This window comes from Pleurodeles waltl, chromosome 9 (assembly GCF_031143425.1).
Source record: "Pleurodeles waltl isolate 20211129_DDA chromosome 9, aPleWal1.hap1.20221129, whole genome shotgun sequence".
Lineage (NCBI taxonomy): Eukaryota > Metazoa > Chordata > Amphibia > Caudata > Salamandridae > Pleurodeles > Pleurodeles waltl.
The window spans coordinates 889,724,300-889,750,596 of record NC_090448.1 but is presented as its reverse complement, the minus strand read 5'-3'; the positions used below and the strand labels follow the sequence as shown (position 1 = coordinate 889,750,596).

The 26,297-nt window shown below is 42.3% G+C and overlaps 1 protein-coding gene across 1 annotated transcript in view; it reads right to left on the bottom strand.

Moving 5' to 3' along the window:
- UNC79 (unc-79 homolog, NALCN channel complex subunit) overlaps positions 1–26,297 on the bottom strand; it is a 770,017-nt gene that overhangs the window by 67,382 nt on the left and 676,338 nt on the right. Inside the window, exon 49 of the mRNA XM_069208227.1 lies at positions 18,074–18,271. Within this exon, the coding sequence (XP_069064328.1) occupies positions 18,074–18,271 (198 nt within the window). The remainder of the gene's footprint in view (positions 1–18,073; positions 18,272–26,297) is intronic.

The window sequence follows — 26,297 nt, the reverse complement described above, 5'->3', positions numbered from 1 at the left end:
CAAATATTAGCACCCAATGTCCTAAGGGGCACAGCCTCCCCAACATTGGGCAGACACCTGGGTTGGTGAGCTGAGCACTGGGGGAGGATGTGGTCCCAGATAACATGGACTATAGGGCAAAGGTTACATTTGTGTCACTAGTGGATACAGAGCTAGTGCCAAAATATGAGTCCCCATCAACGAGCACAGAGTGGAGGCTCTGAGAGACACAGGATCCAGTATGACTACTGTGAGGTGTAAATAGGTGTCTTGAGAGCTGGAAGGAAGTGGAGCTCAGGTCACACCTGGAGATATTAGGCTTCATTGAATGGATCTGTGTGACCGCAAGGTCCATGGCTGTCCAAGAGTGGAGTCAAGGAAGTCTGAAACCTGGAACAATGGCCCAGGTAGCTGCCAGGGAGAGGAAGGGCAAGGGGTGTGGGAAACTAGCCCCTGAATTTCAAATGGTACAAGTTGACAGGCATGTGAGGAAGCTTCCCCTAAGTCTATCAGGGAGGTCCCTGCCACCCTGGGAGGTTTATGGGCCTGGGGAAGCCCATTACACAGGAGGTTTCCCAATGTTACAGGGCCTTCCTACTAGGTTTGGATCATGATATACCCTTGGCAGGACACCTGGGACAGGACAAGAGCTTTGCCAGCTTGTCCCCCACTTCAATTGCCCCAGGATGAAGACAGCCTCCAACTTGTTCTGCAGGGCCTGTCTCACCTGCCAGGCCAGCGGGAAAGCAGTCAGAAAGCTTAAGGCTCCCATGAATCCCCTGTATTTTGTTGACACTTCCTTTGAGAAGGTGGAAACCAAATTTATTGGTCAATTGGACCCGAGACAGCTTTAGGCGAAAGGTTCATCCTGGTCTTGGTGGAACATGCCACATGGTACCCAGAGGCCATCGCATTGAGGTCAGTGACTGCACCTGCGGTGGCAAGAACCCCGTAGGGGATTTTTACCCACATGGTGTTCCCCAAGGATTTAGCGTCTAATAGAGGCATTAACTTCATGTCAGCATACTTGAAATCCATGTAGAATGAGTGGGGGGCGGGGGGGTAACCTGCAAGTTCTCCACACCCCACCACCCTAAAAAATTTGGCTTGTTGTCAGATTCAACAACACCCTGAAGGGCATGATAATGGGTCTACCTGAGTCCATGAGGTGGAAGTGTGGCATCCTCCTGCTATGCCTGCTGTTTGCCCACCGAGAGGAGCCACAGAAGGGGGTTTGGTGTAGCCCGTGTGAGCTCCTCTATGGACAACCTATTAGGGGACATTTCAGCCTTGGGAGAGAGGGATGATAGCAGCCTTCTAGGAACCCCATCAGGATGTGCTCAGCTACATGCTGGGACTCTGCAGCCAGATGCAACTTCTGGAAAAAGGCAAAAAATTATGGTGAGGCCATTTAAGAGGTATTGAAATGTGAAATAACCCATGAAAAATCGATATGCTGTCCACTTTTCTGCATGGTTATGCAGACACTGACAACAAAGCTGGTTCACCTGTACTGAGAAGTTGATAAATCTGAGCAGGAGCCAATGGGGGTTAGGACGTTGGGATCAGGAGGGTGTCTATGGGCAGGTCTGTGTGTGCCAGGAGGGCACTCAATGCTCCAACTATGATGAAGGGGGCTGGGTGAGGGCTAGACTCAACCTGCACCAGCTGCCCTTGCATGGATATCCCTCCTGCTTTACCATGTGCAGCCCACCCCTTTTGAAAAAGGGCTTTTCTGACATTAAGTCATTTTGAGGCCAGCAACACAGGGCCACTTGTGACCTGAGGGAGCAATAGCATCACGGGAATAGCACTCCTCCAGTTCATAATGAGGGTTCTAGTGTCTTTGATGAGTAAAAGTATTTACTATTCAGCTCTGCTCTAAAATGGAAACTATATTCGGGCATTTTTTATATGGTATTACAAAAATCAGATACCTCAAGATTTATAATCAGAGGTTGCAGTCAAGTCACTGAGTTGGCTTTCTTGAAAGGAATACTCTTCAAATTGCATTTACTTTTGCATTCACAATTGCAACACTTTAGTGAATTTAGGGTGTGGATTTGGTGGTAGTGAATAATGCTGCATTGAGTTCTAGTAGGAGGTGGGGTTACATGCATAATTTGACAGCGATATTAAGCCTAGAAATGAAGGTCATGTTTACTCGACTCAGTTCTCTGCAGCAGAAATATCTGCCCAAGCTAGACATTCATCTAAGCTGCAGGGACGTTTTTTTCCAGCTTTAAATCAGGGCTGTTATTAGTCATAAGCGGCAGGCTATTTCATCCTGCTACTGAAAGTTTGCTGTGGAATGCCTGGAACTAGGGATGGTAAGTATGCAGTTTAGGAGTTAGTACTTCAGAGAGATGGCAATCAACTGCAAAGTGGCACACTAGTAGAACTGAGTGGCAGGAATATTCATTCTGCCACAGAGGGCATCTTTCGTAGCCTCACTGTTTCCTTAAACTTCACCAGCTTTTTTGTGAATCTGCAAAAGTTAATTTTAAAAAACGAAACTTCACACAACCCCAGTCCTACTGGCAATCCACAAGTGTACACAGACTCTCCCACGCAGGTGAAAGGGAAGTTCTGACGACATGCAATGCAATACTACTCTAAAGAGCAAGAAACAAATTATGATGGCAGTTCTTGTGAAATAGACTAGCAAGGGAAATATGTGGCATTTTAAATACAGATAACACAGGAAGAAATAAAGAAGATATGTTCTACAATACAAATATGCAATGGCACTCAACACTACACCAATAGAATAGACCCATAAGGAAAGTACTTTAGTACACTGTCAGTCAAAAACACACAGTTATACAAGCATTGGCAAAACCAGTAGGTGAGACTTTAATTTACTAATGCATGCAATCTCCATTTTTGAATGCCTGTGTTTCCATGTATTACTAGTATAAAGCCAGGCCATCTGGCTTTATAAATGCATATTTTGTCTCAAACAGCGGGACGGTGATTTATATCCACAAATATCTTCCAGTAGGTCTACTCCGGGGTTTGCATTCTGTAGGTGGAAATGTGACAGAAATGTACATTTGGACATTGAACTTTCTATTTTGTTTCTTTACAAAGAATAACATGTTCCCGTGAAGAGATCCTTTAATCTACATCCCGATTAAATATGGGGGTGCACCCTCTCCATTCGTACTGGGGAACTCGAGAATCAGAAATGAATATGCAGATTTTTCCAGTGTGGGAAATTGCTGGTATGTCAGAATATCATATAAAGAAATACCCCCTGACATTGTGTCCTATATATCTTTTATAAACATACTGTCCCGTTTTATTTAGATTTTGCATTTATTAACTCCAGTGGGGTGAAGCTACCCGCAAGTTTTATTGAAAACATTCAATTTCTACTTGATCCCCATTTTTAAACGCAAGGCTATTCCATGCTCACACCACCGCCCACAGTTCGAAATTTGTAAATGAAGACATCTGACTGTACTCGTAAAATTTCTCAATTTGCAAATGTTCTTTGCATTAGTGACATTCCGAAAATGGGTGAACCAGGATTGAGAACCAGTTCTCTCTAAAGCATTTCGTAGTGTACCTGAGTTGAACATGGGTATACAAAATGATGTGAGAAGAAAATTAGTTACTTACCTGTAACTGCAGTTCTCCAGTATTGGTATCTTTCATAGATTCACATGCTTGAATCATCCCCGTCGTTGAGGTGGGAGTCCCACGGTAAGTTTAAATACATAAAGCAGTAAGTCAGTAAAAGTAAAACCAGTAGGCCTAGTAGGCCTCATAAGGTATTTTACAGTCTATCCACTTTGTTTTGTGAAAAGACCCAAACTTCAGTCTCAACCAATCAGGATTCAGCCCCTCCCAAACAGTCCCAACAGAGGCTGAATTCCCTCAGATTTTCTAGAAGGAGTGTGAAGATTAATATCCGTATAATAGGGGAGCCTCTGAGGGGAGGAGGGTGGGTCGCATGTGAATCTATGAAAGATACCAATACTGGAGAACTGCAGTTACAGGTAAGTAACTAATTTTCTTCTCCAGTATTGGATCTTTCATAGATTCACATGCTTGAATCAGAATAACGAGCAGTAATGTCTTCTTAAATAGTGAATTACATTGACGGTAATTCTATCGTAAGTTTATAAATGATGTGAATCACATTAGTTCATCTTTAAAAAACCACATAGATATCAATATATGTACATCAATAGACATTCGAATAGAAGAGCAATAACAGGTGTTTGGTGGAAAAAACCTGTACTCCTTTCATTACTCTGAAGAGTACGAGAAGCAAAAACATTACAATGAGGTGAACAACCTGAAGCAGAAAAGTAAAATAAAACACACTGTAGCTATTAAGTAGACTAAGAACCAATAATGAACATACCTTGAGTGTGGTGGTGGGATGTGTTAGAGGCTCACCTTATCGAAATAAATGCCTCAGCACTGCCTGCCCCACTGCTGTATCGATGTTGTTCGTCTCCTCAAGACAGTAATGTCTCGTAAATGTGTGTTGGCTGGACCATGTTGCTGCTCTACAGATGCTATGTAGTGGTACTCCTGCAAATAATGCAGCAGAAGTGGCTACCGACCTTGTAGAGTGGGCTCTCACCTTGGTGTGGAGCGGTTTTCCTGCTTTTGAATGGCAGAATTGAATTGCCAGGCCAATCCATCTTGCTATAGTCTGTTTGGACACCGCGTGTCCCTTTCTTGTTCCTCCGAAAGCTACAAACAATTGATCCGACTGGCGGATAGTTTGAGTTTTCTGTAGATAAAACTTTAAACATCTTTTAATATCAAGGGAATGTAATGTTTTTTCCGCTACTGTTTGCGGATTTGGAAAAAAGGTTTTTAAGATAACTGGTTCATTTAGGTGAAACGCTGAAGGAACTTTAGGGATGTATTTTGGATTTGTACGCAAGATGACACCTGAGTTTGTGAATTGGAGAAAAGGCTGTTTGATAGTAAAAGCCTGAATGTCGCTGACTCTCTTTGCTGAAGTAAGAGCTAGCAGTAACAATGTTTTCCATGAAATACATTTTTGATCAGCTTTGTGGATCGGTTCAAAAGGAGCTTTCATAAGCTGCATCAATACCACATTCAATGACCATAATGGTGGAGGTCTTCTAACTGGCGGGAAAACCCGAAAAAGGCCCTTCATAAATTGCTTGATGATTCTTGTGGAACACAAAGAAACTGTGTCTGGAGATCTGCGATATCTGGAGATTGCTGCCAGATGTACCCGAACAGAAGAATATGCAAGCCCTGATTTTGCGAGGAGCAGGAGATATGGAAGTATCTGTTCCGGAGTAGAGGACAAAGGATGTAGATCTTGTGTTGCACACCAGATACAAAAACGTTTCCATTTAAGTTTATAGGTTTTGTTAGTAGTGTCCGCTCTAGCTTTCGCCAGGATGTCTCTACACTCCGGGGAAATGTTGAGATTCAAGTACTCATTGTGTTCAGGAGCCAAGCTGACAAATGAAGAGATGACGGATCTGGGTGTCTGACTTGTCCCTGGTGCATCGTTAAAAGAGTCGGGCTCTGTCTGAGTCGTAGATGTGGTCGTTCGGTGAGCATGAGGAGCTCCGTATACCAGACTTGTCTTGGCCATTGGGGAGCTATGAGCAGAAGGCGACACCCCTCCGCCTTCAGTTTGTTGATGACTCTCGGAATGAGCGGGATCGGAGGAAAAGCGTAGGCATAAACTCTGGACCATCTCATCGAAAACGCATTCCCCCAGGAATCTTTTTGGGGAAGCCAACTTGCGTAGAACTGGCATTTCTTGTTCTCGAGAGTGGCAAATAGATCTAATTTCGGTTTGCCCCATAATAGAAAAAGGCTGTCGAGAGTTTTGTGGTCTAGTTCCCACTCGTGATAAGGAATCACTGTCCTGCTCAGGGTGTCTGCTAGAATATTGGTTTGTCCTGGCACATGCTCCGCCTTGAGTAAAATATTGTGCTTTATGGCCCATGTCCAAATTTGTTGGGCTAGCTGTGAAAGTTGCAGGGATCTTGTGCCTCCTTGCTTGTTTATATAAAACATGCTGGTTGTATTGTCTGTCCTGATTAAGACGCTTGAACTCTGAATCCTTGGTAAGAAAGCTTTCAGAGCTAAGTGTATTGCCTTGAGTTCCAGATAATTGATGTGGAGCTGACGTTCTTGCTGATTCCAGATTCCGCTGATCTGGAGGTCTTGGCAATGTGCCCCCCATCCTGCGAGAGAGGCATCCGTTGTTACTATGTAACTTGGTGTTTGGAGAAGAAAAGACAGTCCGTTTGACAAATTGGTTGGATTCGCCCACCACCTCATGACGTTCTTCATTGGAGGAGTTATGCGAATCTTGTCTTCGAAGGAACCGTTGACCTGGGTCCATTGTATGTCTAATTGTTCTTGCAGGGGTCGCATATGGAGCCTGCAATCTGGGACTAGTGGAATGCATGAAGATATCATTCCGAGCAATGATTTGTAGATGCGGACTGAAACGAACCTTCTTGTGGAGAGCCTTTCTGCCAAGGAGGTTAACTTCTGTTTCCGCTCGTGAGATGGGTAGGCTTTGTTGCGGACTGTGTGCAGGATTGCCACCAAGAAATTCAATTCCTGTTTGGGATAGAGTTGAGATTTCTGATAATTGACTACGAACCCTAGGTTGTGTAGCAATTGAAGGCACTGGGAAATATGATTTGTCACTTGCGATCTTGAGGGTGCCTTTATAAGCCAGTCGTCCAGGTAAGGAAAGACCTGGATCTGTGACTGGCGGAGATGTGCTGCTACCGGGGCTAACATTTTTGTGAAGATTCTGGGGGCTGATTTGAGGCCGAATGGCAGAACTCGGAATTGAAGGTGCATACTTCCCACTCTGAACCGTAGGAATTTGCGATGGTTGCGATATATGGGGATATGAAAATAGGCATCCTGGAGGTCTAGGGATGCCATCCAATCTCCGGGATTTAACAAACGCAGGACATCCTGTAGAGTTACCATCCTGAACGATTGCTTCTTCAGAAACTTGTTCAGGGCTCTCAAATCCAGAATGGGGCGCCAGTCTCCTGAGGGTTTCTTTACAAGGAAGAAACAGGAGTAGAATCCTCTGTTCTTTTGAAATAAAGGGACTGGTTCCACTGCTCCTTTTCTCAGCATTATTTGTACTTCCCTGAGGAGTTGGTTCAACCTCGGAGGCGGTGGGCCCGATGGAGGAAGAGTTGGTGGTGCTTAAGTGAATTCCAGAGTGTGACCTCTGGCCACTACATCGAGTACCCATCTGTCCGAAGTTATAGCCTTCCAGTTGGGGAAATAGGAAGTGATGCGACCTCCGACCCTCGATGTTGGTTGGTGGGGAAGCGTTGAGATGATCAGCGGGTCATTGTTTCCTGCCTGTATCTCTTCCTCGGGCAGCTCCTCTTCCTCTAGCTGGGTGTTTGTAAGCTGCGGCCGGAGGCAATCGATAATGCTGCTGTTGGTACTGCTGTCTTGATCCTGTGGAGGAAGATGGATATTGTGACCTGTATTGCTGGTATCCACCTCGAAAGGAGTAATTACCTCTACCCCTTGCTCCACGAAAAGGTTGTTTCTTATATTGAAGGGTACCTAGGGATTTTGCCGTATCGGTATCCGCTTTGATAGCCTGCAACATGTCGTCCACGTGTTTGCCAAACAGACTCTCTCCATCGAAAGGCATGTCAAGAACACAAGTCTGAACTTCTGGCCTGAAAGAAGTGGCCTTTAGCCATCCTTGTCTGCGCAGGACTGCTGCCCCAGCTAATTGTCTAAAGACAGTGAGAGAAATGTCTATTGCGCTGTCTATTATTTCTGCGGAGACCCTTTCTCCCTCCTGCAAGACCTTCTTTGCTTCCACCTTGACGTCTTCTGGCAGTAAATCTAAAAAAGCAGACATGTCTGCCCACATCTGGCGATCGTACCTTCCCAAGATGGCGAGGGAATTAGCCGCCTTAACAGTGACTGCGGCCACAGAGGAGAATTTCTTGCCAATATTGTCTAATCTCCTTCCTTCTTTATCTGGGGGAGACGCAATAGGTGTGGAGGGGTTTTTGGAACGTCGCTGAGCCGCCTGTGATATCACAGAGTCAGGTTTCGGCTGTGAGACTTGACAGGCCGGAGAATCCTCTGGAGCCTTATATTTTTTCTCTAGTCTTGGCATCTGTGAAGGCACTGTTGCTGGGTTTTTCATTGCCTTCAAACCCTCCTGCCATAGGAAATCGACAATGGGTATGGCTCTTACAGATCTTTTTGATGGCTCTTTAAAGTCGTACAGAAAACATTCGGTTTCATGAGAAACAATTGCAAGGCCAAAACGTTTCGCCGCTCGCTCTATCAGATTATGGAAACCTCCTATGTCCTCTGGAGAAGAATCTACTGGACCTGCTGGCGGTGGAGATGGTGTGGGGACGAGGTAATCATCCCATTCACTAGTCGCCGAATCTCCTAGCTCACCCTCTTCCCTTTCGTCGTCCGAAGAGGGGCAAGTTTCCTGTGTTTGGCTAATTACCGGTATAGTAGGCTGTGGCGTTACGGAAAGGCTAGTAGCATGAACTTGTCGAGGTGTCTGGTAGCTCTCAGGTCTAGGTGGCGTGGACTGAGTTGACGGTGGAAACCTTTTATAGTAATCTTTCAACATAAATTGAAGATCTGTCACTAATGTGCTAGGCATAGCGAGGGGCGATGGTTGTTGTGTCTGTGGATAAGATGTTGAGGCATAACTAGGCTGATACTGTTGATCCTCTTCTTCGTCAAACTCTTGGCATTTTACATTGAGTTGTGACGGGCTACTAGCTGCCCCAAACATTCCTTCGTTCTGTGAGTATGTGTCGTTGTCCTCATCCTCTAAAAGATGTTGTGGTGGGTATGGCAACACTTTACTTGGTGAGGTATGCATTGGGAGAATATCAGACGCCTTGTCCCCTATATTGATAATTGAAAGGGGTAAGAATCTGGAGGAGTCGTCTTGATGGTACGAGGAATGGTGAGGCGAAGTATCCAGGTAAGTAGATGGTTTGTGTACTGATAATGCTGTAGATGATATGATCGTCGACGGGTCCCTCGTCGACGGTTCCTTCGCCGACGGTTCTCTTGTGGCCCATTCTCTCGTCGACGGCTCCGTCGTCGGTGGCTTTTTTACTAACGGGTCCTTTGCCAACGATTGCTCCGTCGAGGGTCTCTTCGTCGACGGGTACTTCATCGACGACGGTCGTGCAGATACCGTCGTCGGTCGTGCCTTCTTGAACCTCATTGAGAGGTGCTTCGTAGATGGGAGTGCCCTTGTTGAATGGTGAACCCAGGAGGCCTCCCCTGTCGACGATGTGGTTGTCGACGAAGCTTTCTTAAAAAGTTTTGCCGTAATTATAGTCGTCGATGACAACGGCGACGACGTCATAATCATGGGTGAGGCTGGCGTTGTAAACGTCGACGATACCGTAGTCGCTGTTATCGTCGACACAGTCGTCGACGGGGTGGTCGTCGACGGATGTTTTTTCACCGAAAAGAGTTTTTGTGGCTCCTTCTGTGGTAACAGAGAAAGAGATGGCTTTTTTGAGGTACTTTTCTGGTGTAAAGGCGTAGTAGGTTCTGAATGAACCTTTTTTGGCCCATGTTTAAATGCCTCTGAATGAAAAACATCCTTTTTCGTCGCAGTAGAGACTTGTCTTGTCTTCTTGACCACCTTCTTTGGTGGTTCATCCGACCCTCTGCTTCTCTCACCTGTTCTTTTTTGAGGGCGAGAAGTCTGTGATGATGCCTCGCTGTCATCTGAGGAAGGATGCTCCAAGGCTTTCTGTTTTTGTAGCCATAAGAGAAGTCTACCCTCCCGGTCTTTGAGGGTTTTTTGACTAAAGGTGCGACAGATTTTGCAGTCTCTCACCTTGTGGTCTGGATGAAGGCAATAAATACACTTCTTGTGGGGGTCATCAACATGCAGTCTCTTCTTCCCACAGGTGTCACAATCTCTGAACAGACCCTTTTTTGCCTTTTCAGACATAGTAGAGCTGTAGCAAGTTTTCCTGAGAAAAAGAACTAATCTTCAGTCAGAAAATAGGAAAAAACTGAGCAGAGCTCAGGGAGACTCCCTTCACACGACGTGCGGTAGAAAATCTGAGGGAATTCAGCCTCTGTTGGGACTGTTTGGGAGGGGCTGAATCCTGATTGGTTGAGACTGAAGTTTGGGTCTTTTCACAAAACAAAGTGGATAGACTGTAAAATACCTTATGAGGCCTACTAGGCCTACTGGTTTTACTTTTACTGACTTACTGCTTTATGTATTTAAACTTACCGTGGGACTCCCACCTCGACGACGGGGATGATTCAAGCATGTGAATCTATGAAAGATCCAATATTGGAGAAATTAGGTGCACCATCTTTATGCACTGCGCTAGGAAGTCAAACTATGCCATTGTTCTGGGTTTCCAATACAAGTCCCATTCAAAAAAGCAGCAGTATGCCTATGCAGTGCATGGAGTTAAATATATCTATGGCACATGGACATCATTGGCTATGAATAAACTCGAAATGCATTTGCTTTATGATAGAGGTGTGTTGCGCAGTGCCTACTAACCTTCACTAAAAATGGCAGCCAATTATCATTTTAAAAGTGGCTAACTATCCCTCATGGAAAGTTCCTTATATGACTGAGGATACAGCAGGACACCGAAGAGCACATTCACAGTTTGCACAGAGGGTAGTGGCTAGCATGTGTGAACATGCAATTGAGGTGCACAGTCTCTGGTACAGGTTACCTAGTCTCCGGCTCACTGCACAAACTGCTCTATAGCAATACATTCATTCTGATGGGTGCATGTAGTACCAAACCTCCTGCTGTGAGTAGGTAAATGCACTGGATAGCAGTCTCCTGAGTAGCCACATAGTTTGTGGAACTGGAGGTTGATATTGAAGGTGGACCCTGGACCCAAGCAGCAGGCTCAACTACTCTGGAGAAACAATTCCCTCAGAACAAACCCCCATGCTTCCCTCCAGAGCAATTAAGATAACTAAATCATATTCTATAGTAGCCCTAAAGAATGGGAAAAGCATTGAAGAAGGAACAGCAGGCTGTCAGCATCTGGGGAGTATTGTCAAAAGTGTTCAGGGATGCATCCAGCAAATCGCAAGAGGCCTGGCTGATAGATTAGTTCCACAGTCACTTAATAGATGTCCTAGTTGGGTCTTCTGTACGCAATGACTGAGTAAGATCCACCTATCTTCTCTTTCAGCACCAGGTGATTGGCGAAATGAAGGCGGTTGAGTAGCACAGTGTTTTCAAGCTGTAGTTAAGCCTGTTGTTTAGCTGATTTGCAAGTGCTAATTGATTATTGTTATCAAAGCAAAATGAATAGTATTTCGTGTGACTACAAATGATCACACGACCTACACAACCTAGATCTTTAATCTTTTGAATTCTATCCAGTAAACAATTGCTCCCCAAAAGCTGAACTAACCTGCTTAATAGTGAAAGTCACCAAAACAAAAAGTACCCAACATAATAAAGAGGTGCAAAAGCCACAAACAGTACAGATATTTCAGAAACAGAGAAATGTCTCTCTGGCAGAAGATCAACCAGGTCAAGATAACCTTGAACTAAATAAATGGGCAGAATGGATGCAAAAGCATGATCTCAAATGGTCTTTTCTACAAGAAACTGGGGGCCTTAGTAGACGTAAAACAAATTACAGGAAAGTTGAAAATACTGAGGCACATGTCAAAGGGATATCACAAATGAAAATGCCCCTCTTGTCAGACCACTTGTACTGTATCCAATGCTCCACAGCGAGAAAGGCCAACTGAGACCACAATACTAACAACAGATTGAAACATTAATACTAAAAACATTGACAATATACTACACAGTATACTAGGTATGTGTAAATGGTTTGTTACACAGGCTCACATAATTCTCATATTGTATAACATAAAATTTAGCATGCTTTTGGCACAAGAAAGACTGGTGTGAAAATATGATCCTCTAGTTCAGGTGAATTCTACTCGTATGGGGTAAACAATTTTGATTACTTCTGACTCAACCTCTATGAGTGCTCCAGCTTCCAGTGACAGTGACACAGATGGTGGGTTAGGCACATCTTCTCAACATCTACCTAACAATAAGAGCAATTTTTTACAAGAGTTATTGAGAATCAACAAAGCAACCGCGACCAAAACAGGAAGAAAATAAATACAGGAAGACTAGAAAGGGAGGGAGAGGAAGAAATCTCCAGAGAAATAAAAAAGAGGTGGAATGAAGACAAGGTCTTGGGACAAGAGAGTTTAGATATAAATTGTCCACCATCAATCAATGTGATTAATTTATCCAGTATAGATCTTTCATTGAAGACAAAATCACTTCTGGAGAATGGTTTGAATTTTTGTCCCACTAGTCATGGTGACATATGTAGATCCAAGATAGATTTATTCAAATTTGTTCATAGGCTGAAACTTAAGAAATATGTTTTGTTGAATCCAACCTGCACACAAGTTGTCAGTCCCCCTATGCAGGTCCTTGAATTGGGTGCATTATCGATTAAAGACATACATGATACTGCAGCGTTACTATCGATTTCAGAATGAGAGAAGGATCCCACCACTCTTTCACAGGTTTTGGAAGATCTTGATATTACCTCTGATGTCAGCGTAATTAGTGGTCTTAAGAGGAAACTCAATGGATACCAAAGTCATTTAGTAATAATAATCTAGATGTGTTTTATGATATGGTATGTAGAGACTTGGACGTTTTTATGTTTTAGGAGAGGTTTCGGAAAGTTACTTACAATTTGAGTTATGGAGAACAACAAGCACTCATAATACTTCAACAGGAAGAGGGCATTATTGTCAGGCAGGCAGACAAAGTTGGTAACGTTGTGATTATGCATAGGTTGGATTATGACAATGAGATTTGTACGCAATTAAATGATGATCAATGGTATGAATATAATACGTTCAATCCAATTTTTGGATTATCTAACAATATCAACAGTTGATTGAAGACATGTTATCAGCAGAATTTACTTAACAGAGATGAATATTTGTATCTCAAAGTGGACCGTCCGAGATTCCCCTGTTTATAATCCCTGGAAAAAAATTCATAAGAAACTACCATTTCCACCGGGGCGGTCAATTGTTTCTGGCATCTCGGGACCAACTGAAAAATTATCTGAATATGTGGATCTCTTTTTGCAACCATTTTTTAACAATCTTTCCTCCTTCATTAAAAATACAACACATATTCTCAGCATTTTAAGTGATGTGGAATGGAAGACAAGTATGCTGTTGGTGACATTAGATGTTGTTTCATTGTATACCCGTGTAGTACATGATCTAGGTCTGCAAGTGATACAATATGTTCTTAATAAAAGATCTGCTAGCCTGTGGGAACATGCAGGGATGTTGATTGAAATGATTGATATAAACCTTATCCTTCTTATGCAAATCTTTTCATGGGTTAGTTTGAGGAGAGGTGGGGCTGGGGTCCTGATTCCACTCAATGGCAGACACACCTACTATATTGGGGGCGGTATGTAGTTGACTGTCTTATGATCTGGATGGGTAGTGCTGACCAATTAATAGACTTTTGCAAATATCTAAATTTCAACGAGATGAATGTTAAATGTACTCATCATTACAGTTCTGAAGACTGATTTTTTGGATGTGGAACTATTCATTGAAGATAACAAGATATACAGTAGGTTGTTTTGAAAACCTATGGCTTGCAATTCCACTCTACATGCAACGAGTGCTCTTTCTAGATATCAAATTACATCAATACCTTTTGGTGAAATGGTAAGAGCCAGGAGGAATTCTAGTAAGGATGAGGATTTTTTTTAATGCATCGAGGAGCTAGGTCAATGTTTCAAACTATGTGGATACCAAGGGGCCATACTGAAAAAGCACAATGAAGAGTTAGATGCATCGCCAGGAGTGATACACTTAAATCCAAGGACAATCCTGACTTTAATAAAGAGACTAATAAGGTTAGACTCATAACAGATTATACTAGAACTTCTTTGGTTTTGAAGAAGATTGTTAATAGACATTGGGACATCTTGCATCAGGATGAAATTCTGAGGGATTTCATTACTAATAGGCCAGAGGTTACATACCTTAGAGGTAGATCTTTGAAAAACATCCTCAGCCCCAGTTTTCCGATACTAAGATCAAGGGGTAATTGGTTGTCTACCCACAGGGAAGGCTTTTTTAAGCGCAGACAATGTAGGATGTGTAGATGGGCCTGTCATGGCAAGAAGGAGTTTACTAGCACAGTGAATTGAACTTTCAATATTAAGTCAGCCATAAACTGTAACACAACTTTTGTTATTTACATCATCTCTTGTAATTATAATCATATTTATGTGGGAAGTACTATTCATCCTCTTAAGGTTAGGATCAGTGAACATGCCAGAGCACTTATGCATGAGGACGTAAGATATCCGATAGTGGCACACATGAAAAATTGTCAGGCACAGGGTACTTACAAAACATTTAACTTTTATGGTTTTGAACATATACCAAAAAATCCTAGAGGAGTCAATAGGGAACTTACTTTGCGAAGGAAGGAAGCACTATGGATTATGCACCTCAAAGCAGTAGAGGATGTCCTCAACATGGATCCTGAACTGGAATACTTTTTGGGCGTTTAACCTATTTGTTTTTCATGACTGCAAACTCGCACTGACAGACTTTGTGGTATGGAATTTGTGTTAATATAGGAATGTCTTTAATTTATTATGAATTTAATTTTATTTGACTACTGTATGGACATAATGGTTGGCATGCTCATCAAGAATATGAGTTCATGAATATTACTTGTATTTTGATGTAGTATTATCCGAGGATGTAGACTATATTCACCATGTTATTGATGTCACTATTATTATATTATATATTTTTGTGTATACACACATACCTGATATTTCATCAAAATTAACATATAACCATGCGTACACTTAATGAAATATTGTGGTACCAGAATAATCAGTGAGACCTTTAGCAGGCAGCTTGGGAGTGTCCAACAATAGGGCTTCAATTGTTTTTTCATGATAATAGCACAATTATAGTAAGGTATGCTATGAATGGCATCAGCAGTAGGGTTTCAATTATATGGTTTTAAGAGACACAGGGATTGGTTACATCAAAAGTGATTTATTTAGATCTAGTTACCTCGGACTCACGTCCCTTGTTAATATTTGGTGGAAGTCACTGTGGACTCCATGAAGGAATACTATGAAATTAAAGTTTCACGATGGGAGCCACTGAAAGGGTTAACTTACTTGTCCTTCCTCTGTTTCTTTGGATTTTACCATGGAGACACTGTATAATTGATATTTGATTTAAACACTGCTATTATATGTCCGTGTCTCACATTTGATGTTAACATTTAGCACATTATATGCAGTCTGAGAACAGTTTGGCTTTCGATAGCGGTTTGATTATTTAGTCGCTCCGCATTTTGAGACTACCCGGGAAGACAATCTAAGTATGGTAGTCCTTCCTTTGTGTTTAGGTTTGAAAAAAAATAAAGTCACTTCCGGGTTTGGCATTTGTTAGCGTACTCACGACCGGCACACATGGCATGGACTTTCGTCACTAGATATTGATTGCATTGATATACAGGTGAGCCCATTTGACATTTGGAAATATATACGGTGAAATGGGTCAATTTGCTTGTTTTGTCCTATGATAATCTATAAGCGACTTTTTGGAATTGTACTTTTTTCACACTTGACAATGCTTTACAAACGAGGATGGTATAGATTAGAAATTCGATTTGCTGTAATTGAGCAGAGTGACCAGCCACTATAGAAAAGACGGATTGTGTTGCTGACCGTTATATCTGGCATTTTAGTTGTAAAAAGCATGCAATAATTTGACCTATGAGGTAACAGATTGAATTAACGGCACTTTGGTCATTTATAAGGCACACTAGCACAGATCTATGCATGGGTGTTTTTGTTTACATTTTGTATTGGGTTTTGCGCTTTGCATATTTGAGGATTATAAAAACCGGCTTTGCACTTGGTATTTTTGAGTCACATTTTGGAGGGATTAGTAATCAGGACCATAAGGATTTAATCACTGATTTTCTCTGTGAGTATCACAAGGTGATTGTAAAAGGTTTTTTTTAATTCTTAATTTTCAAATTCTTTTGATTTTTAGTCTTCATTCCCACTGAGCTATAGAGAATGGTATATACTGGCTATGATTATGATCTCTCATGTTTATATGGAGTTAGTTTGATGAAATTTCAGCCCTGAGGAAGAGGCTTGGGTCTTCCACAAGACAAAACACTGTATCGATGTATCAGAGGGATACTGAAAATGTAACATCTGGCTGTAGCAGAAGGATACTGTGATGCATTGGAACAACATATATCTACATACACTGGAGAACAAAATGTGGAGTTGAAAAAATAAATCACAGACTGGTGAACCACACAGAAGATTTAAGACGATTCTCTTTTTCTGAATGAACTGTATATGGAAATTATTGGACTATACTGGTGTATTTTTTACAGGATCAAAAGAAATGTTCTTACGGAGATTTGATATTGATTGTTTAATAAATACATTACTATAGCGAGTGCCTCATCTGCTACTGTTTGTCTGATTTACTTGGTATTTCAGGTTTAGGGTTGAGGGTGTTTCCCTTATGAGTGCACCACTTTGTTGATATTTCAGTAATTATACATATGTCGACTGGGCCTTTGAGCGCCAATTCTCCATTGTTCAACACCCTTTTTCCTTTTGTATGAGTAGAAAATGCCTTGCTGGGAGACTTTTCTTTCCTTGAACAAGCCATGTCCTTCTCAAACCAGTCTCTTGCAGGCCCTCACTTTAATTTTTTTTGTACGATGTGCACCCTCACAGTTGTTCCAGATTCCAGCAAAATGTATTTCAGATCACACACCGTAAGCGTATTTAAGGAAAAACAATTTACAAATGTCATACATCCCTAGACTGTACCCATAACGCAGGGGGCAAGCTAAATTAGGTACATCTTATTCCAGTGTAACTTCACAGACAATCAAATCTGTAAATTCCACTGAAAAAATAAAAAGCTGAACACAATCACCCTTGCCTTTCATCCATGCCACAGCATGGAAAACATAGGTCTCAAAATCCAAACGTCAGTGGGGGAGGACAAAAGATACAACACAAATAAATACAATACGGAGCAAACATGATCATTATATATGTAACCAGTTCTGAGTGCCTTGAATTTTGAAAGCCCCATGCAAAAGCAAACACTTAGCTTGGCTGAAACAAAAGATTGAGCTGGAGCAGCACTGTCTGGAGATCTGAAAACAATTCAAGTGTTTCTACATCATAGACTGGGACAGACTCAAAGACGACATTATAACAGGCTGTGGAGAAAGTAACCTTCCTCAAACCCTGAAAATCGTTATTTTTTCTTTCCTTATTCAGGGCATTTGGATAATATCACCTCCCCATTCATGTAAAGATATTTGCCTTCAGAGATCATATTTAGCCAACCTGAAAGATGTGACGTGAGCTCTTGACTTAAACTGTTCCTCACTTCCTGCGTACTGCCTGTAGTTGTCCCACCGTATCCTAGTTGCACCTGTCTTACCGTGGCCATCTAAAGATTCTCTGAGGTTATATTACATGAATATAGCATTTTCATTTATGCTGCTTCTCGTACATTTACATACTTGTTTCTGTTGTGCCAAAGACGAATCTGGGCAAAGAAAATTAAATAACCTTTCGAGTTATGGTCACCACACCCTGCCAACGGCAACTATTTTTTTCACTGATTACGAGACTAGGGATAGACTGTCAGCAATTGAAATTGTAATATTACGAATGACATAAGTCAATATGTTCCAGAATCTTAATTGAAGAAAGAGGAAAAACACCAATAAATACATACTAGAAAGGAATAGAGAACGACTGGGGAAACACTTTTTAGCCTGAAAATTAGTTTAGTCTGACGTTTTACCTCCTAAGGTTTAGTATCTATTGTTAAAATGAAGTTTACAGGTTAGAGGGCTAAGCTCGCCTCATTTCTATTTTGTTTTCCACAGAGGGAAGAGGTTGTTCATTAAGTAGGAAGCAAGTCATGACAGTTCTGCAAATTCTGAGGAACTCACCACCTTGTTATGTGCCATGAGCTGAAGAATGCTGGGCGTCACTCGACTCCAGAACTCCAGCGCTGTGAGGATCGCAGTGAAGCCGAAATCGTTCTGACTCTGGACAGAGGGTGCAACTGCAGCCTGCTCACAATATACCGTCCACAGCTGGGCAAAGATGAACGCGTGGAATAAGGAGCACATGTGCAGCACAGATGTCTGGATTGGGAAAAATGAGATGTGGCTTCAGTTTATCAGATAAGCCTGTTCATATATGTGGATGCATGTCAATGGTTTCTTACCAATAGTATTTATTTATCACCACAGCTGTTTGCCACTTTGGGTATATAGGTTAGCAGGCTCTTTAGATCCTGAGCAATGAGACATGTTGTATTATACATGGAAGCCAACTTCAATGGTTATGGTACCAGAATATTGCGGTCAGAATACTATCTGACATAAATATTGTGTACTGAAGTATCACCCATCTACAGTTAATAACAGAAAAACGATATCCAAGGGACACAATCGGTTTTGTAAATGATATTCAGGATCTGATATTTTATGTCAGAAAATCTTTCGGTAGTTGATATGCTAGCATACAGCCAAAACCACTGAGCGGCAACGCTTTGGTTGCCTGAAAGATTTATCTAAGTGCACTGTGGTTCCTCCACATCCCTAAGTCCTTCCTGCTTCCAAGTGCTCTATACACCTTGTGAATTGAAAATTGGATAAATCTTGAATACATTATCTGATATATGTTGACATACTGGCTTATTTTAAAATCACTTGCCATTATGGCCATGAATTTGGCAGAGACACTAATGTAACCAGCTATTACTATGGATTACTGACCTAGTGTCTATTCCTTGAAGGAGCACACAAGAAACTTATGAATCAGGAGAAGAACAGAGACTGAGTGATTAATAGGAAAATCTGATCTTTCTCAACTATTACCTACCACTAATCTTGTTAAGTCCAGTAATCCTTTCAGTAATTTAACTCTGAGGTTGACCCCCATGAGCTATAGCACAGAACAGACAGGTTTAATTTAAGAATATGTGTACAGCATTTCGAAGTACCAAAACAGTTTAAAAAATCAGAAACGCAACACAATAAAAATCCCACTCCAATTAAAAAAATAAAGGATAATTTAATTAACAAAATGACACCAAAATTACAAAAAACTACTAAGTGGAACCAGGGGAATTTTTAAAGTTTTGAATAAAAATAGGAGCATGAAGTGTTAAGTACCAATTATGGCTATCTGTTTGCACATGACTCATGGTCGATCATGATGGAGCATGAGACGGATACAGGATCTAGGTTTAACCTGGTCCGAAGTTTTACCTTCTGACTTAGTCTCTGTGGAAATTTAAGTAAAAACATGGGAAAGGCAGCAGGTTGTGGCTGAAATGTGCTCAACAAGGCCAGATAGTTGTTAGATGAGGCCCGAAGAAGCTACTGACTTTTGGTCGCAAAGCGCAGAGTGGTAGGAATTCATAATTCACACCCAAGGAAGGTCCCTTGCTAGCCAATACATTTGGCACCTTTGTCTGGTGAAGATTTCTACATTTGGGCTTAGTCACATTTTTGGAGCTCAGATTCCTCAAGCAGGACAAGGCTGTAAATTGTAACAGAACAGGACTCCACAAGGCCAGATACCTTCTCTATGATGTCCCATCAAAATGGATTTGCAGAAATGTCCGAGCGGGAGCAACTTGAGTTTTGGCCCAGCATTAACACATCTTTGTCGGATTCACTTGGCAGGTTTGTCACAATCCTCAGGAGGTCTTTGGGGGGAAATGTTTCTAGGTCCCAGGTTCTTCAGATGTCAGGAGGAGTACATTTTGGCATAGCAAAGGGCCCTATGACCTCAGGAACTGCATGAAGGTGTCAGGTTTCATTCCAACAAAAGCCAGCAGCATGGTTCAAGGCAGGTCCACTTAGAATTGGTCAATCAACAGAACCTTGGAGTCCACTTATTTCTCCTGAAAACAATTGGGGGCAGGTCCAGCCTTTCAGGCCTTTCAGGTCTCCTCACTGGCCTCAACAGCAGTTCCAGTTCTTCTCTGTCTTACACAGGTCCATTAGTGTTCTGAAGAATGTGCTACATGTATGCCTGACACTAGCCTGTGGAAGGGGTGACTCCTTGCCCCTCCTCAACTAATAGGTAAACTTTCTCAGGAGTAATCTGTCCACTTTTGCAGCTGCTCCTGTGTGCCCTACTGCAAACAATCTTACAGTACTACTCTCTGTCCAAATCCATAATGGTGAAACCCTTCTCCCCTCATGCACAGCCTATGGGCCCACCTCAAAGATGGGTGGCTAGGTAAATAATGAACCATTTTTATGTGTTCACTTAAAAACAGTTATGGGAGCAGCTCCTCTCCCACTTGGAATGGTGCATGCCTCACTTGGGGAGTAAAGAAGGTGCCCTGCCCTTGTACCTCTTTGCAGTTAATACAGCTCCAGGCACATCCCTCAAAGTCATCCTGTCATGGGAACAGAATCTTCTACCACAGCCAAGGTCTTTGTTCTGCTGCAGGAGCAGTTTTCACACCTCATCAAGATGACTATTCAGCTTCCAGGTGACTATTGGAGACCATACAAATGGTCTTGCAGAGGTTTTAGGCAAGAAAAAGGTACCTGGCTAAAAGAAATGTTTCCAAAATTGTTATTACAAATCTGACTGGACCATTGAAATGGGCTTGTAAGAAATATTTTAAACAGTCCACGAATTACATCTGTGGGTGTTTCATAACATTATTAAATATTATATTGTATCCTTATGCTTTCCTATTGCACAGCAAAGCTTACCATAGTGAAAATAGCTTTTGGGGCCTTTTCACTGTAGGGACATGCTTAATGCTAAACATTTACATGACCTACATTTAAATACCATGCACCCTGCCTTATGGACAGTAAGCCTACTTAGGAGTGACTAATAAATATTTAAAAGGAAGATTCGGTCTTTGTCCAAGCCGTTATTTTGACAGTTCAAGTTTGTACTTATTAAAGTTGCACAGCCTAGCTACAATGGTAGGGCTGCAGTCTTGTTTGCACTGGCACTGAAGTGACACCTAATGAGTGCCGCAGTCCACTAATGACAATTTACAGGTATGAGTGCAATTTGTACCATATACTAGGGAGCTATAGGTATGTTAAATGTGCCAATTAGGAATATATCCCATTTCAAAATGGTTTAGGGGTCAGGGGACATGCACTGGGGCCAGTTAGCAGAGTCCCAATTCATAGTGTTAAAAAAACAGTGGAGTGGAGCTGGAGAAGAAAATTATTTACTTACCTCTAACCTTAGTTCTCCAGTATTGGAATCTTTCATAGATTCACATGCTTGAATCATTCCCCAAAGTCAAGATGGGAGCCCCCGTAACTTTAATTAAGTAGTATTAACATAGGTTTAAAGGCCCTTAGGCCTCTCAGTTAAGCACTCTATCAGAGTCATTTTAAGAAAAAAGGACCAAACTTCAGGGCCTACCAATCAGATGACACCACCCTCTAGAACCTTCCTGAGAGAAGCTCCAGTTCCTCAGATTTTCTAAGCACTAGTGCATATAGGATATAAAAGGGAAAAGAGAGGTGAAGGTGAGCTTCTCCGGTGAGGCGGGCTAGTCGCATGTGAATCTATGAAAGATTCCAATACTGGAGAACTAAAGTTACAGGTAAGTAACTAATTTTCTTACTCCAGTATTTGAACTTTCATAGATTCATATGCTTGAATCAGAGTAGTAAGCAGTAATGATGCACATTGTATAACTCATCTCTCTGTTCAATCCATGCATTAAACACATATTTAAATAAACATATAAATAATTCAAAGTTCAAAACATTATAGGCTAGACTTTTATGAAAACTGATCATGTATTTCAAACCCCTTTTTATAGGCAATGTGCATACCTGAATTTAGGATGGTGGGATGAAAGATATAGCTCACCTTCACTGGAAAAGATTTTTGAGGACCGCCTGGCCCACTGCTATCTCTCCGCAGATAATGAATCCAAGCAGTAATGTCTGGTAAAAGTATGGCAGCTTTTCCAAGTTGCTGCCCTACAAATGTCTTGGAGCGGTACACCTGCAAACAGTGATGCTGAAGAGGAAACTGTCATGTTGAATGTGCACGGACAGAGGTTTGCAGTGGCTTGCCCGCTACCTGATGGCAAAATCAGATTGCTGAAGAAATCCATCTAGCGATGCTCTGTTTAGAGAGTGTCTGACCACGTCCGGGCGCACTGAAAGCTATACATGGTTGATTGTTTTGGCAAAATGCTTTGGTCCTTTCCTAGATAGAATTTAATGCATCTTTTAATGCCTAAAGAGTGTAATGCCTTCTCGGCTGGAGTTGTAGAATTTGGAAAGAATGTCCTGAAAACTAAAGGCTAATTTAAATGAAAGTCTGAGGGGACTTTTGGAATTAAACGAGGGTTCATGCGCAAGATTATTCTATCTTGTTTAATCTGTAAAAACGGATCCTGTATGGATAGTGCTTGAATCTCGCTCACACGCCTGGTTGATGTTAGAGCAAAAGGGAGAGCCACTTTCCAGGAAAGGAATTTCGCAGAAGCTCTATGTATTGGTTCCAATGGCTGCTTCATGAGTTGTGCAAGAACAATATTTCGATTCTAGGAGGGAGGGGGTCTAAAGGGTGGAAAAACTCTAAAACGCCCTTTTAGAAATTGTTTAATCAACGTAGAGGACCATAACGGAGGTGAAAAGTCTGACCGTCTGTAAGACGCAATTGCCGCCAGGTGAACCTTTATGGCGATATGGGCAAGACCTGAGTGCGCTAAATGTAGCTAATAAGGAAATACCTGTTCCAGTGATGAGGAAAGAGGATAAATTTGTTGTTGTTGGCACCACAAATAGAATCTCTTCCACTTACATTAATAAGTCTTGTTGGTGCTAATTGCTCTGGCTTTGGACAGTATATCTCTGCACTCCTGCAAAATGTTTAGGTGTGCGAACTTAAGGTGCTCAGGAGCCATGCTGATAACTGCATTGATTGAGGATTCAGATGTACGACTTGTCCATTGTTCATTGTTAGCAGATGTGGAGAAGTCCTCAGTGGGATGCAAGACTTTACTGACAGGAGAAAAAGCTGAATGAACCAATACTGGCAAGGTCAGTATGGGGCTATTAATAATAGCATGCATGGTTCAGATTGATGTGCATTGTTTGTAGTGCTGGTGGCCATTTGCCACTGATCTGCAGGTCCTGTAAAACCGCTCCCCAACCCTCCAGAGAGGCATCTGTGGTGATTATCCACGAGCTGGGTGATGAAGAAAAGATAGGCCAATGGAAAGATTATGTTTCTGAGACCACCACACCAGAGCCTTGGTGATGGCCCGGAGTGATTTTGATGTGATCTTCGAAGCTTCCTGGGACCTGGAGCCATTGCAGATTGAGCTGTTCTTGAAGGGGGCACATTTTGAGTCTGCAGAAAGGAACTAGAGGTATGCATGAAGACATCATCCCCAATAACGATTTGTAAAGGCGTACTGACATGTATTATTTTCTTTGTACTGACTTTGCCAGAGATATCAGTTTTTGTTGTCTTTCCACAGCGGGGAAGGCCATGGTGGATTGAGTGTCCAGGTTTGCCCCTAGGAAAGTCATTGTGCATGATGGCTGTGGTTTGGATTTCTCCCAGTTTATAGTCAGGCCTAAGCTGTTGAGTAAGGCAATGCACTTTCTTGTTGACGTGCTTGCTGCTGAGAAGGTGTCTGCTTTTATCAGCCAGTCGTCTAAGCATGGGAATACTTAATGTTTTCTTCTCCTGAGAAAGGCTGAAATCAGAGCCGGACACTTTGTGAATATACTGGGAGCTGATTTTAGCCTGTTTGGAATCCAGGCGTGGACACACTGCTCTGACTGTCACTGGGTTTTGAATAACCTTCAAACCCTCCTCCCATATGTAACTGACTAGTGGCATGGAGCGTCCTGACTTCTGAAATGGTTCCTTAAAGTCATACAGAAAACAATCAGTTTCTTTGGATGGCATTGGAAGTGCAAAACGCTTAGCACCCCTCTCCATAATATTGTGAAATCGTCCAATGTCCTCTGGCAGTGAATCTACTTTTAAAGGTGAATGAGAAGGTGGAGCTGGGATAATATACTCATTCCTCTCTGACTGATTGTGAAGGAGCTCACCTTCCTCTTGTTCTCCTTCCGATATGCCAGTCTCATGTGGTAAGGTCATATCCGGTGTGGCCACATTCGTCAGTGGAAGAGTGGTTGATCTCTGACGCGGGGTGGCTACTTGAGAAACAGGCGATGATGGTGAATGAGGTTGCACCGGTTCTGTAGCCGGGAAGCACCTACTGTAGTCGGCTAACATCACTCTGAGGTCAGATACTACAGAGCTTGGCATATACAAAGCCTTTAGATGCTTTATCACCTGCGTAGCATTGTGGGTCATAAGCTTCACTGTACTCCTCATCGTCGTCTTGGTACTTTACATTCGACTCAGAGGGGCTGTGCGCTGTTCCAAATGGACCATCATCATCCGATTCGTCGTCACCCTACCAGAGATGTACTGGAATTAGAGGGGATATCTTACTAGGAGAAGTATGCTCTGAAGCAATTGTCGTTGTTTCCTGACTTTAGCGCAAATTTTCTCTCGTCGACGGAGTCATAGACGCCTTCGGCGACGGTGTTGTCGATGCTGTCCTCATTGAAATATTAACTGTCGATTGTTTCGTGGTGGAAGCTACTGTTGACGGGGTCATCATCGATGAAGACAGCAAAGAGGTGAACGTGCTTAACGTCATAGACGATGATGACGTGTAGGTCTTACGTTGTCCTCGTCGATGGTGCAATAGACCTCGCCACTGCTGTCGTCGATGAGGATGTGGTCGACGGTGGGGTTTTGGCCAGTGGTCTGTCAACTGTAGGAGCAGAGGAAGGTCTTTTAAATGGTTCAGCTGACTTTGGAAGAGGCACAGAAGATGATTTTTTAGATCTTTCAGAACTGCTGACATACCCCCATTCTCCTTTTGTGGAGAATTTGTGAGGTGATGAAGGAGGGCTGCGGCCTGTGTAAGACCCTGAGGTGGTCTTTTTATAGGCCTTTCTTGGCTGCTTTGGGGAAGACCTTGATGAGGATATCTTGCTCTTTTAGATGATTTTCTGGAAGATGTGGAAGAATCATCGCTGTCGGAATCAGAGACTGGGTTATCTCTAGATTTATGTTTTTGCAGCCATATTAATAATCTGCCCTCTCTATCCTTCAGAGTTTTAGAAGAGAAGGCATACCTTGCAGTCTTTGGTACAGTGGTCTGGGCAAAGGGAATATATATAGTTCTGATGAGAGTCTTCAGAGTGAAATCTCTTTTTCCCACAGGTCTTGCAGGATCTGAACAAGCCCTTCTTTTCCTTGTCAGACATGGTGTAGGCCTTATCAGCAATCAGTGAAAATTATTTGTGAAGAGTATACCCTTGTCGTTATTCCAAAAGTTAAGGAGAGCATAGCAGAGCTCTGAGGAGACTCCCTACCACGACGTGTGGTAGAAACTCTGAGGAACTGGAGCCTCTCTCAGGGAGGTTCTAGAGGGTGGTGTCGCCTGATTGGTGGGCCCCGAAGTTTGGTCCTCTTTTCTTAAAATGCCTCTGATAGAGTGCTAAACTGAGAGGCCTAAGGGCCTTTTGGTTGAAACCTATGTTAATAGAACTTAATTAAAGTTACCAGGGGCTCCCATTTCGACGATAGGGAATAATTCAAGCATGTGAATCTATGAAAGTTCCAGTACTGGAATAAGGACAATTTCTGGCCAACAGTGCATTGATAATAGATAAGGTGACATGGGAGCAAGAGGATAATAATTAGCCAAGAGCAGAATTACAACATAAACACTAACACATGACACAATCAGACAAGCAGTGACCACACTCCACAAAATCATAGCACTGAAGAAAAAATGGAAGGAACAAATTGGCAGGGGAATTCACTGAATGGGAACAGAATACTAGCCTAGAAAATCTCAAGAAGGTAACAAGAAATACATAATTCAAATTCACCCAATTGAAATACTTACATCAAACTTGCTTGGGTCTAACCAGAGTAGCAAAAATGTATCATGGCACAATTGATAACTGACCTAGATACCGACAACAAAAAGCAGATTTCTTCCACATGGTATGGGAATATTACATTGTTCAAATATGCCAGGGGAAGTATTAGCAGTAGTTTTCAGAGGTGACAGAGAAGATTGGCAAGTTTAGAAGGGCA